Here is a 19,359-nt window from a genome sequence, read left to right as displayed (position 1 = left end):
TTCACTCATTTTTATTGCACCGGTGCAGGAAGCACTGGCTCCGCCACAGAGTTGGGCTCTTTGATTTAAAAAAATGTTGCCTGCAGTAACAGAGCATTCCCCCAGCGTTCATGCGGCACAATGCTCAAGACATCAGCGTCGCGCTCAGGACATCAGTGCCGCAGATGTGCTGCGTTATGCTGGTGCCTTAGAACGTCCCTCCCCTCCTTTTAAAGGGGAGGGCCACCGCAAACTCTGCAGTCTCTTTAGTGGCACCCACTGGGCAATCAGGGAGGGTGTCAGCCGGGCCAGCAGCCTGGCACCCAAGAGGGCATGACGCTCTGTATGTTGGCGGTTCAGCCGCACCATTGTCGGACTGACTGAAAAGTCGGCTGACACAAAAAAGATGGCGGCCGCCGCGCTAACACCTTCCCTCCTTTCAGAGCGGCCGGGGTGCCCAGCCACTACAGCTTCTCGCACCAAGAAACTGTCGGTGGCATTTGCCCCACGGCGACCTCGCATCCCAATTTCCCCCGAGAGGCGTAAAGGGGTCGGCGTAGGGAAATGAGGATTCACTGTGTATGACAATGACATCCTCACTGAGGCCAAATGGTCTCCTTCTGTTCTGTATCATTCTGTGATTAAAAGTGTATCCATCTGACTCTTATTCACGAGTTAAAAATCGATAGATATTGGGGTATAACACCTTCAAATATATTTCTGTTTTGTACATCACTTCTGACTGTCTGGAGCACTACTTACCGAAGGTCCAGTTTTTCAGATGTCCTTATTCTGTTCGATAAGTGGACCTTTTGGGCCATATCTTCCATGTTCAAAAGTTTAAAAAACAGGCCTAAATTCATCAAGGCTAGGATAAAGAGACTGAAATATAAAAGAATTGAGTTAGTTGTATGGCTCCACAGGCTGGGTTCCAGAGCACCAGCTATTTTTGGAAAGAAAATAAATGGACTGTACTTTTTGGAAAAAAAACATTCTTTTAATTTTATTTACAAAAATACTTAATATTTCTGCTCATAGATAATTAACTCAAAATATAATTAATGCAACTCCCTTCCATTTGTATAATACTCCAAATGAGCGATGAAAAATACGATTATCAGTTTTGAAAAGTCTTCAGTTTTGAATGAAACAAACATTTACGATACATTACACACGTATGTTCAGATGGCAATCGGAAGAACCACCATAGACAAAATCCCTTTAGATTGATTGGGACATTGACGTCACGTAGCCAGACACAGCTTCCCTTTCATAGATGCCTACATAGAATCTACAGCATAGAAACAGGCCATTCGGCTCAACTGGTTCATGTTTGTGATTATGCTCCACATAAGCTCCTCCCACCCTACTTCATCTCAGCATACCCTTCTATTCCTTTCTCCCTCATGTGTTTATCTAGCTTCCCCTTAAATGCATCTATGATATTCGCCTCAACCACTCCCTGTGGTAGTGAGTTCCACATTCTCATCACTCTCTGGGTAAAGAAGTTTCCCTGAATTCCCTATTGGATTTATTAGTGACTTAAATTTATTGCCCTTAGTTTTGAACTCTCCCACAAGTGGAAACATCTTCTCTACATCTACACTACCCTTCATAATTTTAAAGACCTCTATTAGGCCACCCCTCAGAGCCTTCTGTTTTCTAGAGAAAAGAGATCCAGCCTATTCAGTACTTCCTGATAGTTATAACCTCCCAGTTCTGGTATCATCTTTGTAAAGTTTTTTTGCATCTTCTACAGTGCCTCTATATCATTTTTATAATATGGAAACCAGAACTGTGAACTGTTATACAAGCTTAACATAAATTCCCTGCTTTTCAATTTTATTCCTTTAGAAATGAACCCCAGTGCTTTGTTTGGATTTGTTTTGGCCTTGTTAACCTGGATTGATACTTTTAATGGTTCAAACCAAACAGCTCTGCTGAATCCTGAAAACAAATACAGGTAGAGCATCTGAAATCCGGAAACCTCAGGAGCGAGGCCATTGCAGACCCAGGAGTAGCAGGTGCCTGAGTGTGAAGACATGGAAGAAGAGGTGGGTTGGAGTTTTTGTTTTTTGATTCTTGAGTGTTTGTGAGTTTGTTTTTTGGAATTTCCCTGGGCCTGGCTCGCAGCGGAGTGGCAGGATGTCCGGATTCCGAAGCATTTTCCAGATTCCGGATGGCCCCGCCACGGATCGGCCCGGTGTCCGGATTCCGAAACATTCCGAATTTCGGATCTCCGGATTTCGGACACTCAACCTGTAGTATGCAACTCATGACGGCACAAAAAGAAAGCATTTTCTCTTATTTGCACTTTCACATTGGGTCAGGCTTTATCACAAACCAACATGCAACTATGGAATGGTAATCCAGTTATGTTGAACACAATAGGCCGTAATTTGCGGTTTCTAAGGGCGCATAAGAGGTGAGCACTCGCCCATAGGGGCCGCGCAGGTTCCAGGTTTAGGCATGCGCTACACATGCACTTAAACCCGGAACTTGCGATGACACAGCCAATGAATTCCCAGGAAAAGGGCCTCCGTGGGTACAGTGTTGGGCTATTTGCCCAACTTCTGCCCAGCAAATGCCCATGAAATTCTTAGGTCTGGTAAAAGCAGGCCTGCTTTTATCAGCGTAAGATTTTTAAAAAACAGAAAAATAAAATGTTATCAATAATTTATACATTTAAAAACCTGTGAAATAAGGTAAGTTTATGAGAGTATCTACACTGGTTCCATAGGCAACGATTGCGCTCTGTGTCTTCTCTAAGTAGTCATTATTCATATGCAAGTCTCAACGGTAGCATTAGCAGGCTATTGGGTTATGCTGGAGCATCACAACAGTGCCTAAAAATTTCATTACGATAGATGAAAAATGGGAAACATGTGCCTGAATTCCCGATACATACTCACTTAAGGGCGAGGCTTGCCACCGGGAGCATCATTTTGTAAAATCGACCCTAATGTGTCTAAGATCTGCTGACTATTTTATACCTGCCTCACAATCTTTGGAGGGATGCCCTGATAGTAACTCTATTAGATCTGAAGTCTTTAGCTGGTAACATGATGTTCCGGCAAAAATGTTTTTGGAAAACCATTCAAACGTACTTACATAGCGCTCATGGTCAACACGAGCTTTAAAAGGTTCCAATTCTGCATTATTGGTTTATTTTCCAAATTATTTCCTCCATCTGCAATAAAAATAACAAAAATAGCACGTGTGAAATGATACCAACATTTAGAAACATAGAAACATAGAAAATAGGTGCAGGAGTAGGCATTTTGGCCCTTCGAGCCTGCACCACCATTCAATATGATCATGGCTGATCATGCAACTTCAGTACCCCACTCCTGTCTTCTCTCCATACCTCCTGATCCCTTTAGCCGTAAGGACCATATCTAACTCCCTTTTGAATATATCCAACAAACTGGACTCATCAAATTTCTCTGGTAGAGAATTCCATAGGTTCACAATTCTCTGGGTGAAAAAGCTTCTCCTCATCTCGGTCCTTGATAGAGAATTCAAACAGGCTGCATTTAGACAGGCTGTGAAAATTCACAGACAACAAGTCAGAGATGCTACGTGAGTGGGAGCATGTTGCATTAAGTCATCAATCAACTTGACATTTTAGGACCTTTGGGTAGCGAGCCAATTAAAAGGTTAAAAGACTATTAATTGAGCCAATAAGGTCAAAGAAGGCGAGTTCTTTTCTGTAAATTGATCCAGGTATAAGTACAGCCATTTTGACCATGTGGTCTCAGAAGGACAAAGAGCTGGCTTAAAGCCAAGAGCTTCTTACAGCTGCCAGAAATAAAGTGACATTAAAACTACAACCGGAGTTCGTATTTCATTGGAAATTAAGAGATCTAACAATTTTGGCGTCATGAACACGATCGCTGAGGAAAGAAACTGAATTTTGGACATCGGACCTACGTACTGAGGTAAGGACTCCTCTTTATAAAAGTCCTCGGTCAAAAGTCTAAATTCGCCTCTCCTTCTATGTGATTCCGAAAGCCTCCGGTTTGCGAACCCTCCGGTTGGGTGTCGGCTCGAAGTCGCATAGACGTCTAAACTTCGGCGGTGTGTTAGTTAATTAATCACCGACCTATTGATCGGCTAGAAAGCCTACAACGCGAGACCCCAGTAAAGAAATCAGTATTATGGCAGCAGGAGATAAGAGCAAAGAATTGCCTACAACTGTTAAAGGTGGGCAGGCACCACCTGAAGTTTCAATAGATAAAATTCTTGAACAGTTGAAAGAATACATAGAGCAACAATTCAATTTATCTAAAACCTGTATTAAGATCGAACAAAAGTACGGAACCTCCAAAGGACAATGGTCCTTGGACGAGATTAAAAGGGCCTGGGGAAAAACAACCCGTATGAAAAATAAAGAGCGAACTAGATGGTCCCGAGCAGTTATGGGACAGATTCGAAAGCGGAATGAAATTATAATGCATTCCCAACATGATCGAGAACTGACCAGTACAAAGGATCAATTGCAAGCAGTTTGTGCACAGCTGCGACAGAAAAGACTTGAACTTGAAAAGTCGGAAGCGAAAGTTAAAGATCTTAAAGGTGAAATTAAAGAATGGACAAAATCATTAGGTCAAGAGACAGTAATAGGAAAAGGAAAATGTATCGGTCAATTCCCAGGGTACCCACGTTTGGATAAATTAAAAGCGCAAACCCGAAGACACGACCGAGGAATATATACGGATTCTGAATCCTCCGACAATACAGTGTCGGAGGATGACGAATTAGGGGTGCGCTTTGCCTCGTTTAAAAAAAGACGAGTTGTAGTCAAATCAGAAGAGACTGCGGATGAGGGCAGAACCAAAAAAACGAAGAAAAGGCTGTATGAAAAATACTTAGTTCATGATCCGGCAGACCCAGAGAAAATTGATAAATGGTCCAAGGAATTGCCCAATCCAAAGAAAGGGGGAGTAAAAACGTGGGACCAATTGGACCGCTTAAGAAATATATATCAACTTCATCCCTGGGACGGAGTGCAAATTTTGACCATAATGGTGCCAAAAACACAGGGAAGAAAATTGCACGACAAGGTAGATGAAGCTTTGGGACAGGATGAGCAAGAATTAGACGCAGGATGGGAGGCGATTAAACACTGGCTGCAAGCCTTCAGTCCAGCTAAGACAGACTGGGGAAAAATTGCAGCCTGCCAACAGAAAGGAACAGAGGAGGTCCTGGAGTATGACGAGCGGTTTAGATGCACGTGGCTAGAACATTCGGGTATGAATAATACGGATGAGGAAATGGATGAACAAGTGTTTGGACCCCTGAAAGCAGCTTTCGTGGCAGGTCTAAAGCCAGAACTGTCCAAAATGCTTAAGGTAGTGTTACCGGACTGGGAAGGTAGAGGAACTACCTTTGCAGCATTGGTGGATCGATGTAACCAATTAGATCGGGATATGGGAGCTAAAGTCTGAGATGTACAGGCTATGGGATGGAAATCCCAGGATTCCAATAAACAGTTATTAGGAAAATTACCCGGAAAATGTCATTATTGTGGGAAAGAAGGTCACTGGGCCAAGACGTGCAGGGCAAAACAGAAAGGTCATGGCTGGGGAAGAGGACGCAGCCAGGGATACAATTCAGCCAACAAACCAGGCTTGTCACAAGATAACGACCTCATAGAAGCATTTAAGCGACTGACAAATCAACAACAAAAGGAGTTACTTGGGATAGCAAAAAACGATTAGAGCCCACCCTGGCCCCCCTCCTCGCACTAATACAACAGAGGGGAGATGGGCTATATATAACTGTGAGGGTGGGCGATAAGGATGTGGACTGTCTCACAGGGGCGGAATTAACATGCTTACCCCCACAATATGGAGACTTTTTGCCGTTGGATGGTAGGGCACGTACAGCCTATGGAGTTGGGGGCCATAAAATGGAAATTAAAAGGACACCGGTACTTATAGGGCTGGGTCCACATGAACTAACCACGCCGGTCTGGATAGGCCCAGTAGATCAACCCCTTTTGAGAATGGACGTTCTAATCCAAATAGATTCATCGTTGCATTTCAAGGATGGTCGGGTGACATGGTCAATTAGAACTTTGAAGAAAGAAGAATTGAAGGAACACCCGATATGGGCTAAAGATAAGAATGATTGTGGCCTACTTCAGATGGAGCCTGCGTCATTTACCGGGACCAAGTCTCCATGCACTAAACAGTATCCCATCAGTCCAACTGCCATCGCGGGAATCTTACCGGTTATTCAGCAATTGGAGAAACAAGGGGTGCTTATTAAAACACATAGCTCCTCTAATAGCCCCGTGTGGCCTGTACAGAAATCTAATGAGACTTGGCGTTTGACTGTCGATTATAGGAAAGCTAACCAGTGTATTAATCAAAAAGCTCCTTTGGTCGCAGATCCCTCCACCATTTTTAATGCCCTCAAACCGGACCATAAATATTTCTCGGTTATAGATATGGCCAACGGATTTTGGTCGGTGCCTCTGGCACCGGAGGTTCGACAGTTTGCTTTCACGGTCCAAGGACAACAGTATACTTGGACCCGGTTACCGCAGGGTTTCCACAACAGCCCTACGGTATTCCACATGACTTTACAAAGCCATCTGCGAGAATTACCTCCCCTGTCATCCACAGTCATCCAATATGTAGACGATATCCTGCTAGCTTCAAACACGGAAGACCAGCGTGAACAAGATTTACGAGCTTTGCTGGACCACATTCGGGCTGCTAAAAAACCCACCACTATTCAGGAACTAAGGTCTTTTTTGGGATTGTGTAACTTTAACAGAAATTGGATTGACTCCTTCACACAGCTTTCTCAGCCATTGAATGATATTTTAAAGGGGAAACGTGCCTCTAAAGAAGCCATCACCCTCACTAAGGAACAGCAAGAGGCCTTCCTGAGTTTGAAAAAGGCTTTGTGTTCGGCACCGGCTCTGGGAATCCCCGACAGTGGTAAGCTATTTACCCTGTTTGTCCATGAGAAAGAAGGATATATGACAGCTACACTGACACAAGAACATGGGGATCGGCAAAGACCTATTGGCTATTCTTCGGCAAAACTGGATGCGGTAGCCCTCGGATGGGGAAGTTGCCTAAGGGCCATGGAAGCTACATGTCGAGCGGTAATGATCACTGCGGGTCTAGTCCTCGACCAAAAGCTGATTGTCAAGTGTCCCCACACCGTACATGCTTTGCTGTCTATGAATAGAATATCTCAGGTGACGGCAGCTAGATGGACCCGCTGGACAGCAGTTTTGGAAGCTCCTAATCTCCACATCGTCCGGGCCAGCCCGGTTAATCCCGCAACTATGCTCCCGATGTCAGAATCGAGGGAGCAAGAGGGGGGAGAATGTGAAGAGCATGACTGCTTGGAGATTTTAAAAGAAACAGAAGAAGCAGCCTAAGCAGCAGAGGAGCCTCTGCACAACCCAGACCTTTTTACAGATGGTTCCTCCTTTGTTGACAATGGTACCAGAAAAGCAGGATAGGCAGTTACAACCTTATATGAGGTAGTGGCAAAAGGATGTTTACCCTCAGGAACATCAGCACAACAGGCCGAGTTATGGGCCCTGTCAGAAGCATGTCGAATAGCAGAAGGACAGACAGCTAATGTCTACACAGATTCGAGTTATGCTTTTGGAGTCGCTCACGACTTTGGTATGTTATGGCGGAAAAGAGGATTCCTCACTGCTGCTGGTACACCTATCCGAAATGGAAAAGTCGTCCGAGACTTACTGGAGGCCATACAATTATCTCAGGAAGTGTCCATCCTGAAGTGTAAGGCCCATACCAAGGAAAATACCACAGAAGCACAGGGAAATGCCCTAGCCGACCAGGCAGCTAAAGATGCCGCCTCACAGGGCGTTCCCCCAGAAGAACCAACACAGATGTGCAGATTGAAAGCACTCAGGACTCTGACACGAGACCTTCAAACAATGCAAGACGAGTGCGCCAGAGAGGAAAAATGGACATGGATTGAGGCAGGAATTAAGCTATGTGAAGATGGTGTCTGGAGACAAAGAGTTACCGACAAGCCAGTCACGCCACAAGCGCTTATGCCTTTTTTAGTCCAACAGATCCACTCGTGGGGACACTTGGCCTCACAACAGATGACGGCACAGTTCCAGAAAAACTGGTGGGGTCGGGGATTTAAAAAACATGCCCAGCTGGTAGCAGACCGCTGTGTGGTCTGCCAGAAAAATAATTCTGGACACATCACGGTAATGCCCCGACTGAGGCCCCCTGCCCCTGTCGGACCATTCCAGCATCTGCAGGTTGATAATATATCTCTTCCTTCATGCCAACGATACACTAACATTCTTGTCATGGTCGACAGATTCTCTAGATGGGTAGAAGCTGTCCCAACTAAAAGAGCCACAGCCAATCACATTGCAAAGGTCTTGTGTAAAGATTACATTCCCCGATGGGGAGTCCCGAGTAGCATTGACTCAGATCAGGGAACACACTTCACATGTGCTGTCTGCCAAGAAGTCTGTAGGTTACTGAACATTACGTGGGATTTACACTGTCCTTATCATCCACAATCATCAGGACAAATAGAGCGAATGAATCGAACTCTGAAACAAACATCACCAAACATCACCAAGAAGGAACACCATGGCCCCAGGCACTACCAATAGTGCTATGTAGCATTAGGGCAACCCCGAACAGAACTACAGGTCTAAGCCCATTTGAAATTATAACAGGAAGACCCATGTCGCTGCCAGGAACTATCGATTTACGGAAAGCTGATGTTCACTTAATGAGTGACACTTTGTTATCATACTGTTAGAACTTAACCAATGCTATTAGTTCTGTTTCCCAACAGATATCGGCAGCTGGGGTAATCCACCCGAAGGAGGACATGACATCATCCCGGGAGTCTGGGTGTATGTGAAAAAGTTGCATAAAGAACCTTTGGGTGCCAAGTGGGAGGGACCTTATCAAGTGTTATTGACCACCCAGGCAGCTGTTAAAGTCCAAGGAAAGAAAGCCTGGATCCATGCTTCACACGTTAAACGAGCACCCGTAACTGAAGCTGAAATCTATTAAGGACAATTACATTTTGCGAAAATGTATAAATTTATTGTATTATTGATTGTAGGTATTCTAGGCATAGGCCTACTTCTTACTAGCCGACCCTCTACACCAAAGGGAAATAGTAGGGTAGCAAGGGAATTACATGTAAATACCTTTTTATATATGTCATACATTTATGCCAAACAAGGTAACATTTCTAGTTGTTGGGTGTGTGCGCATATTCCTATTCACTCAAAGGGAGGGATTCCCTTGAGGCCAGTTCCCTTGAATATCTCGGAAATGGCTGAGTGGATAATTAATCAAAACAAAACAGGCAATGCGTTTCAGGATACGGAAAACTGGGCATATAAATGGAAGTCAGCATGTTACAATCTGACTACCTTTGAAGGGGGATACCAACCGTGCTACAATAATTCCAAACGGCCCCCATTTTTTGTGATCACTAATACAACGGGAATAGGAAGACCGGGGGAATTGGTCTGTCTGATTAGAAACATCAAAGGAGGCCAAAATATGGGGTATAGTAACTGCTCCCAGAATTATAATATAATCAAGCCACGGAACCGTCCAAACTGGGTCGATGTGGGAATTTTTTACGTAACGGGGATTCTGAATAAAACAGATGGAAAAGCCTGGACAGGCCCCGGAGTGTTGCTGACAAAGAAACAGCTAACCTTCATTGCATATAATGGCACCTATGGCCACAAGGCCTACCCTTGGTTGCCCCAGAATTGGACGGGATCCTGCTATTTAGCCTACATTGTGCCTTATATGTATCATATAAAGTCACTGTCGGAACATTTACACCGTCCTAAGAGAGCTATCACAGAAACAGAGAGGTTCTTTGCCATTCTGATCCCCAGGTATGTGACCGCCAGACTGGCAAGGGAATCCATTAACATGGCATCCGTTGTGGAACGGGTAGCCAATGATACCTCAGAGGCCCTAGTTAAAATCAATGCAGAAATGGTAGCAATCCACACAGTGGCCCTACAGAATAGACTGGCCCTTGATTACATCCTGGCTGAAAAGGGAGGTACTTGCACCCTACTCGGAACTGAGTGTTGCACGTATATCCCAGATAGCTCCAAAGAAATTACCCACTTAGCGGAGCATATCCAAAAGGAGGTAGAAAAACTTAAGCAACCCCCATCATTCACTTTGTGGAGCAGAGCCACTGAATGGCTAGGTTCAATAGGAACTTCATTGGTGGAAGGTTTAATTCTATTTGTTGTAATTATTTTACTTTTATATTGTTTGTTTATGTTGATTAAATGTTGTTGCGACCAGGCGGCTGTAGCTGCTGTCCCACAGGTGAGACACCTTGCAGGTCCCAGCAGACCGTCTGTACGTGGTACAGGGGTATGTTATGCTTAAGGGAAGGTTGTTTACTGGTTGAATTAAGATATTGATTTGGATTAAATTGGAATAAGGTTAATTAACCGACTAAAACCAGACTTCCATTGTGGCCACAATGGAACTCGGGTTGGTGTAAATTTGTGTGGAAGCTACTAGTCCGGACATGTGGCGAAACACATCAACAAATGTTAGAAGGACATGTATGAAATTATTTTGTAGAATGTTTAACCAGTGACACCTGATGTTTTATGATTCAGTTTGTGAAAGAATCAAAGGGGGGATTGATAGAGAATTCAAACAGGCTGCATTTAGACAGGCTGTGAAAATTCACAGACAAGTCAGAGATGCTACATGAGTGGGAGCATGTTGCATTAAGTCATCAATCAACTTGACATTTTAGGACCTTTGGGTAGCAAGCCAATTAAAAGGTTAAAAGACTATTAATTGAGCCAATAAGGTCAAAGAAGGCGAGTTCTTTTCTGTAAATTGATCCAGGTATAAGTACAGCCATTTTGACCATGTGGTCTCAGAAGGACAAAGACCTGTGGCTTAAAGCCAAGAGCTTCTTACAGCTGCCAGAAATAAAGTGACATTAAAATTACAACCGGAGTTCGTATTTCATTGGAAATTAAGAGATCTAACAGTCCTATATGGTTTACCCCTTATCCTTAGACTGTGACCCCTGGTTCTGGACTTCCCCAACATCGGGAACATTCTTCCTGCATCTAACCTGTTCAATCCCATCAGAATTTTATATGTTTCTATGAGATCCCCTCTCATTTTTCTAAATTCAAGTGAATATAAGCCTAGTCGATCCAGTCTTTCTTCATATGTCAGTCCTGCCATCCCGGGAATCAGTCTGGTGAACCTTCGCTGCACTCCCTCAATAGCAAGAATGTCCTTCCTCAGATTAGGAGACCAAAACTGCACACAATACTCAAACTGTGGTCTCACCAACGCCCTGTACAACTGCAGCAAGACCTCCTTGTTCCTATACTCAAATCCTCTCGCTATGAAGGCCAACATGCCATTTGCTTTTTTAATTGCCTGCTGTACCTGCATGCCTACTTTCAATGACTGATGTACCATGGCACCCAGGTCTCGTTGCACCTCCCCTTTTACTCATCTGGACCATTCAGATAATAATCTGCCTTCCTGTTTTTGCCACCAAAGTGGATAACCTCCCACTTATCCACATTATACTGCATCTGCCATGCATTTGCCCACTCACCTAATCTGTCCAAGTCATCCTGCAACCTCTTAGCATCCTCCTCACAGCTCATACTGCCACCCAGCTTATTGTCATCTGAAAACTTGGAGATATTACATTCAATTCCTTCGTCCAAATCATCAATGTATATTGTAAATAGCTGGGGTCCCAGCACTGAGCCCTGCGGCACCCCACTAGTCACTGCCATTCAGAAAAGGACCCGTTTATTCCCACACTTTGCTTCCTGCCTGCCAACCAGTTCTCTAACCACGTCAATACATTATCACCAATCCCATGTGCCTTAATTTTGCAAACTAATCTCTTGTGTGGGACCTTGTCAAAAGCCTTTTGAAAGTCCAAATACACCACATCCACTGGTTCTCCCTTATCCACTCTATTAGTTACATCCTCAAACAATTCTAGAAGATTTGTCAAGCCTGATTTCCCTTTCCTAAATCCATGCTGACTTGGACCGATTCTGTCACTGCTTTCCAAATGCGTTGCTATTACATATTTAATAATTGATTCCAGCATTTACCCCACTACCGATGTCAGGCTAACCGGTCTATAATTCCCTGTTTTCTCTCTTCCTCCTTTTTTAAAAAATGGGGTTACATTAGCTACCCTCCAATCCATAGGAACTGATCCAGAGTCCATGGAATGTTGGAAAATGACCACCAATGCATCTACTCTTTCTAGGGACACTTCCTTAAGTACTCTGGGATGCAGACTATCAGGCCCTGGGGATTTATTGGCCTTCAATCCCATCAATTTCGCGAACACCATTTCCTGACTAATAAGGATTATCTCAGTTCCCTCAGTTCCTCCTGCTCGCTAAACCCTCGGTCCCCTCGTATTTTCGGGAGGTTATTTGTGTCTTCCTTAGTGAAGGCAGAACCAAAGTATTTATTCAATTGATCTGCCATTTCCACCTACACTAGTCTTGACTAATCTTTTTCTCTTCACATATCTATAGAAGCTTTTGCAGTCAGTTTTTATGTTTCCTGCAAGTTTACTCTCATACTCTATTTCCCTCCTCCTAATTAAACCCTTAGTCCTCCTCTGCTGAATTCTAAATTTCTCCCAGTCCTCAGGTTTGCTGCTTTTTCTGCCCAATTTATATACCTCTTCCTTGGATTTAACACTATCCCTAATTTCCCTTGTTAGTAACGGTTGAGCCACCTTCCTCATTTTATTTTTATGCCAGACAGGGATGTACAATTGTTGTAGATCATCCATGTGATCTTTAAATGTCTGCCATTGCCTATCCACCGTCAACCCTTTAAGTATCATTCGCCAGTCTATCCTAGCCAATTCACGCTTCATACCGTTGAAGTTACCTTTGTTTAAGTTCAGGACCCTAGTCTCTGAATTAATTGTGTCACTCTCCACCTTAATGAATAATTCTACCATATTATGGTCACTCTTCTCCAAGGGGCCTCGCACGACAAGATTGCTAATTAATCCTCTCTCATTACACATGACCTAGTCCAGGATGGCCTGCTCTCCAGTTGGTTCCTCGACATATTGGTCTAGAAAACCATCCCTTATACACTCCAGGAAATCCTCCTCCGCAGTATTGCTACTAGTTTAGTTAGCCCAATCTATATGTAGATTAAAATCACCCATGATAACTGCTATACCTTTATTTCACGCAGCCCTAATTTCCTGTTTGATGCCATCCCCAACCTCACTACTACTGTTTTGTGGTCTGTATATAACTCCCACTAACGTTTTCTGCCCTTTGCTGTTTCGCAGCTCTATGCATATAGATTCCACATCATCCAAGCTAATGTCCTTCCTTACTATTGCGTTAATCTCCTCTTTAACCAGTAACGCTACCCCACCTCCTTTTCCTTTCTGTCTATCCTTCCTGAATGTTGAATACCCCTGGACGTTGAGTTCCCAGACTTGGTCACCCTGGAGCCATGTCTCCGTAATCCCAATTACATCATATCCGTCAACAGATATCTGCTTGTTTAATTCATCCGTCTTATTACGAATGCTCCTCGCATTGAGACTCAGAGCCTTCAGGCTTTAGAATTATGTTGTAATGTGGCCCTTTTTGATTGATGCCCTTGATTTCTCTGCCCTCCACTCTTACTTTTCTCCTTCCTTCCTTTTGCTTCTGCCCCGTTTTTACTTCCCTCTGCCTCCCTGCATAGATTCCCATCCCCCTGCCATATTAGTTTAAACACTCCCCAACAGCACTAGCAAACACTCCGCCGAGGACAACAGTTCCGGTCCTGCCCAGTTGTAGACCGTCCGGTTTGTACTGGTCCCACCTCCCCCAGAACCGGTTCCAATGTCCCAGGAATTTGAATCCCTCTCCCATGCACTATTCCTCAAGCCACGTAGTCATCTGAACTATCCTGCAATTCCTACTCTGACTAGCACGTGGCATTTGGCCCAGAGGTTTGAGCAGGAACTGCAGAACAGCAAAAGCTCCACAGCTGACACTGTTGATGTTGGGATGGATGGAAGACACGTCAATGTACACTTCCCCATTGCAACAAGTTAGGGGTGGAATTGGTTCTATCCCAATTCACCTCCATTCTGCTTAAAGTCTGTCCCATTAACAGGCACACTTTTAGTGCTTTTATAACTATTTCATCTATTTAATTTTCTTTCAGTTAGTCTCTTATAATGAAAGTCAGGTAACCTTTATGAAGCCTTGTGCAGACCTCAGCTACTCTTGACATCCTGTCTTCTGGGAAGGGAGAGCAAAGGAGTGCAATAGGATATGCATGGACATACAGAAGGTACCCAAATTTTTTGAGGCAATGCCCACTTTTTGCAAACACTTGCTTATCGCAATCAGGCGCTATGGGAGTTTGCATTTTGAACATGGTGGGGTGGTGGTGGAGGGTTCGTTTGTTCCTTCTTACTGTCAGCTTGGTGGGTAGCATTCTCATCTCTGAGTCACTCCAGGGACTTGAGGACATAAATCTAGGCTGACACTCCAGTGCAGTGCTGAGGAAGTGCTGCACTGTTGGAGGTGCCATCTGGGCAGGACCGGAACCAATGTCCTAGGGGGAGTGTTTGCTAGTGCTGTTGGGGAGGATTTAAACTGATATGGCAGGGGGATGGGAACCAATGCAGGGAGACAGAGGGAAACAAAAAGGAGGCAAAAGCAAAAGACAGAAAGGAGATGAGGAAAAGTGGAGGGCAGAGAAACCCAAGGCAAAGAACAAAAAGGGCCACTGTACAGCAAAATTCTAAAAGGACAAAGGGTGTTAAAAGAACAAGCCTGAAGGCTTTGTGTCTTAATGCAAGGAGTATCCGCAATAAAGTGGATGAATTAACTGTGCAAATAGATGTTAACAAATATGATGTGATTGGGATTACGGAGACGTGGCTCCAGGATGATCAGGGCTGGGAACTCAACATCCAGGGGTATTCAACATTCAGGAAAGATAGAATAAAAGGAAAAGGAGGTGGGGTAGCATTGTTGGTTAAGGAGCAAATTAAGGCAATAGTTCGGAAGGACATTAGCTTGGATGATGTGGAATCTATATGGGTAGAGCTGCAGAATACCAAAGGGCAAAAAACGTTAGTGGGAGTTGTGTACAGACCTCCAAACAGTAGTAGTGATGTTGGGGAGGGCATCAAACATGAAATTAGGGGTGCGTGCAATAAAGGTGCAGCAGTTATAATGGGTGACTTTAATATGCACATAGATTGGGTTAACCAAACTGGAAGCAATACGGTAGAGGAGGATTTCCTGGAGTGCATAAGGGATGGTTTTTTAGACCAATATGTCGAGGAACCAACTAGGGGGGAGGCCATCTTAGACTGGGTGTTGTGTAATGAGAGAGGATTAATTAGCAATCTCGTTGTGCGAGGCCCCTTGGGGAAGAGTGACCATAATATGGTGGAATTCTGCATTAGGATGGAGAATGAAATAGTTAATTCAGAGACCATGGTCCAGAACTTAAAGAAGGGTAACTTTGAAGGTATGAGGCGTGAATTGGCTAGGATAGATTGGCGAATGATACTGAAGGGGTTGACTGTGGATGGGCAATGGCAGACATTTAGAGACCGCATGGATGAACTACAACAATTGTACATTCCTGTCTGTCGTAAAAATAAAAAAGGGAAGGTGGCTCAACCGTGGCTATCAAGGGAAATCAGGGATAGCATTAAAGCCAAGGAAGTGGCATACAAATTGGCCAGAAATAGCAGCGAACCCGGGGACTGGGAGAAATTTAGAACTCAGCAGAGGAGGACAAAGGGTTTGATTAGGGCAGGGAAAATGGAGTACGAGAAGAAGCTTGCAGGGAACATTAAGACGGATTGCAAAAGTTTCTATCGATATGTAAAGAGAAAAAGGTTAGTAAAGACAAACGTAGGTCCCCTGCAGTCAGAATCAGGGGAAGTCATAACGGGGAACAAAGAAATGGCGGACCAATTGAACAAGTACTTTGGTTCGGTATTCACTGAGGAGGACACAAACAACCTTCCGGATACAAAAGGGGTCGGAGGGTCTAGTAAGGAGGAGGAACTGAGGGAAATCCTTATTAGTCGGGAAATTGTGTTGGGGAAATTGATGGGATTGAAGGCCGATAAATCCCCAGGGCCTGATGGACTGCATCCCAGAGTACTTAAGGAGGTGGCCTTGGAAATAGTGGATGCATTGACAGTCATTTTCCAACATTCCATTGACTCTGGATTAGTTCCTATGGAGTGGAGGGTAGCCAATGTAACCCCACATTTTAAAAAAGGAGGGAGAGAGAAAACAGGGAATTATAGACCGGTCAGCCTGACATCGGTAGTGGGTAAAATGATGGAATCAATTATTAAGGATGTCATAGCAGTGCATTTGGAAAGAGGTGATATGATAGGTCCAAGTCAGCATGGATTTGTGAAAGGGAAATCATGCTTGACAAATCTTCTGGAATTTTTTGAGGATGTTTCCAGTAGAGTGGACAAGGGAGAACCAGTTGATGTGGTATATTTGGACTTTCAGAAGGCTTTCGACAAGGTCCCACACAAGAGATTAATGTGCAAAGTTAAAGCACATGGGATTGGGGGTAGTGTGCTGACATGGATTGAGAACTGGTTGTCAGACAGGAAGCAAAGAGTAGGAGTAAATGGGGACTTTTCAGAATGGCAGGCAGTGACTAGTGGGGTACCGCAAGGTTCTGTGCTGGGGCCCCAGCTGTTTACACTGTACATTAATGATTTAGACGAGGGGATTAAATGTAGTATCTCCAAATTTGCGGATGACACTAAGTTGGGTGGCAGTGTGAGCTGCAAGGAGGATTCTATGAGGCTGCAGAGCGACTTGGATAGGTTAGGTGAGTGGGCAAATGCATGGCAGATGAAGTATAATGTGGATAAATGTGAGGTTATCCACTTTGGTGGTAAAAACAGAGAGACAGACTATTATCTGAATGGTGACAGATTAGGAAAAGGGGAGGTGCAAAGAGACCTGGGTGTCATGGTACATCAGTCATTGAAGGTTGGCATGCAGGTACAGCAGGCGGTTAAGAAAGCAAATGGCATGTTGGCCTTCATAGCGAGGGGATTTGAGTACAAGGGCAGGGAGGTGTTGCTACAATTGTACAGGGCCTTGGTGAGGCCACACCTGGAGTATTGTGTAGATTTTGGTCTCCTAACCTGAGGAAGGACATTCTTGCTATTGAGGGAGTGCAGCGAAGGTTCACCAGACTGATTCCCGGGATGGCGGGACTGACCTATCAAGAAAGACTGGATCAACTGGGCTTGTATTCACTGGAGTTCAGAAGAATGAGAGGGGACCTCATAGAAACGTTTAAAATTCTGACGGGGTTAGACAGGTTAGATGCAGGAAGAATGTTCCCAATGTTGGGGAAGTCCAGAACCAGGGGACACAGTCTAAGGATAAGGGGGAAGCCATTTAGGACCGAGATGAGGAGGAATTTCTTCACCCAGAGAGTGGTGAACCTGTGGAATTCTCTACCACAGAAAGTTGTTGAGGCCAATTCACTAAATATATTCAAAAAGGAGTTAGATGAAGTCCTTTCTACTAGGGGAATCAAGGGGTATGGTGAGAAAGCAGGAATGGGGTACTGAAGTTGCATGTTCAGCCATGAACTCATTGAATGGCGGTGCAGGCTAGAAGGGCCGAATGGCCTACTCCTGCACCTATTTTCTATGTTTCTATGTTTCTATGTTTTAGATGAGATGTTAAACGGAGGCCCCGTCTGCTCTCTCAGGTAGACGTAAAAGATCGCATGGCATTATTTTGAAGAAAAGCGGGGGAGTTATCCCCAGTGTCATGGCCAATATTTATACCTCAATCAACGTCACTAAAACAGATTATCTGGTCATTATCACATTGCTGTTTGTGGGAGCTTTCTGTTCACAAATTGGTTGCTGCGTTTCCCACATTACAACAGTGACTACACTCCAAAAGTACTTTATTGGCTGTAAAGCGCTTTGAGACATCCCGTGGTTGTGAAAGGCGCTTTTATGCATTCCTGGGATGTGGGCGTCACTGGCAAAGCCTGCATTTATTGCCCATCCCTAATTGCCCCTGCGAAGGTGTTGGTGGGCTGCCTTCTTGAACCGCTGCAGGCCATGTGGCGAACGTACTCTGACAGTGCTTTTCGGGTGGCAGTTCCAGGATTTTGACCCAGCGACGATGAAGGTCTGTAACCTCCTCCCAGAATTAACACAAGCCATTTAGAATGTTGATTTAATTGGTCCTGGGATGGGTTACCAGAGAGGCCAGCCTTCAGATAGCAAACTTCTTGATTTTGCAGCCATGTTAGCTTTGAGTCAATAAATATTGCCATTACAATAGAATGGTTTTCATTCATGAAGCCCAACAGTTGGCTTAACTGAACAGACATGTTGCAAGCTTCCACATGCAAGTCGGGGGTGGGGGGGGGGGGGGGTGGGGGGGGGCGGTGGCTTCTTTTCATTCAAAGTGGTTACTTTAATTTATCCTAAAATATCAGTCACCTTTACCTAAATCTGACTGAACCAACAGTAAAATAATCATAACTAATACACTACCTGTGTACACTTCTCTTGTATCTACATCCAGATGAAGAGGTAAGCTGGTAATCTGGTCTGCATGGCACCGGCTGTACACTCGGCGTCGCCTTCGAAGTCCAGGCTGACCCAGTTCTGCAGAGTTTGGATTGTCCAATGCTTCTTCAGTCAACAGGTCCGATTCTGTAAAATGAGACAGTCTATGAAGTTGAAGAAGTCTTCTTTCTTTGAATTATATTTTCATCAATTTAAAATTTCAAACGGCCCAAAAGTAATAATAGAGAATGTTTGTAGGATACTTGTTTGTTTAGAAAAGCATAACTTCTGTTTATACACAAGCAACATACAGACTGAATGAGAAGCATTCTGACAATAAACAACACGAGAGATTCTGCCTGGGTAACATGTTCTTGTGCCACAATAAGCAAGTTGAAGAGTGGATAGAATATGTGAGGGATTTCCTGGTACCAGGCAAAATAACTTTAAAGGGAAAGAGGGGAGGCTTCTTGTTTTGAAGCTGATGAGCATAATCAGTCCTTTTTTATGGGGAGGTGGTGTTATATTTTCGGTACGACCTTACAAACGCACACAGATCAAGCACATTCCCAGGTGCTGGTCATGAAGATCTCTGAATAATTTGGACCTGAATTTATTTGGCATAACCACTCTTACACCCCACATGATACAATCTTTATCGACTGATAATTCATTCCTACGAATGAAGAATGGATGAATATCTTTCTCTGTTACCTGGTTTGGCCAGCCATTTGCGATGTAATCATA

At 44.2% G+C, this 19,359-nt stretch overlaps 1 protein-coding gene across 1 annotated transcript in view; it reads right to left on the bottom strand.

Annotated features, from left to right (window-relative positions):
• Nucleotides 1-19,359, bottom strand: part of gramd1c (GRAM domain containing 1c) — a 125,970-nt gene that overhangs the window by 25,876 nt on the left and 80,735 nt on the right. Inside the window, exons 9-11 of the mRNA XM_070891420.1 lie at nucleotides 18,598-18,759; nucleotides 3,091-3,169; nucleotides 742-861 (exon numbers count right to left, since the gene is read on the bottom strand). Of these exons, the coding sequence (XP_070747521.1) occupies nucleotides 742-861; nucleotides 3,091-3,169; nucleotides 18,598-18,759 (361 nt within the window). The remainder of the gene's footprint in view (nucleotides 1-741; nucleotides 862-3,090; nucleotides 3,170-18,597; nucleotides 18,760-19,359) is intronic.

This window comes from Pristiophorus japonicus, chromosome 10 (assembly GCF_044704955.1).
Source record: "Pristiophorus japonicus isolate sPriJap1 chromosome 10, sPriJap1.hap1, whole genome shotgun sequence".
In the NCBI taxonomy this organism is placed as follows: Eukaryota; Metazoa; Chordata; class Chondrichthyes; family Pristiophoridae; genus Pristiophorus; species Pristiophorus japonicus.
Note: the sequence above shows the minus strand (reverse complement) of the source record. Positions and strands in the feature narration are given on the sequence as shown.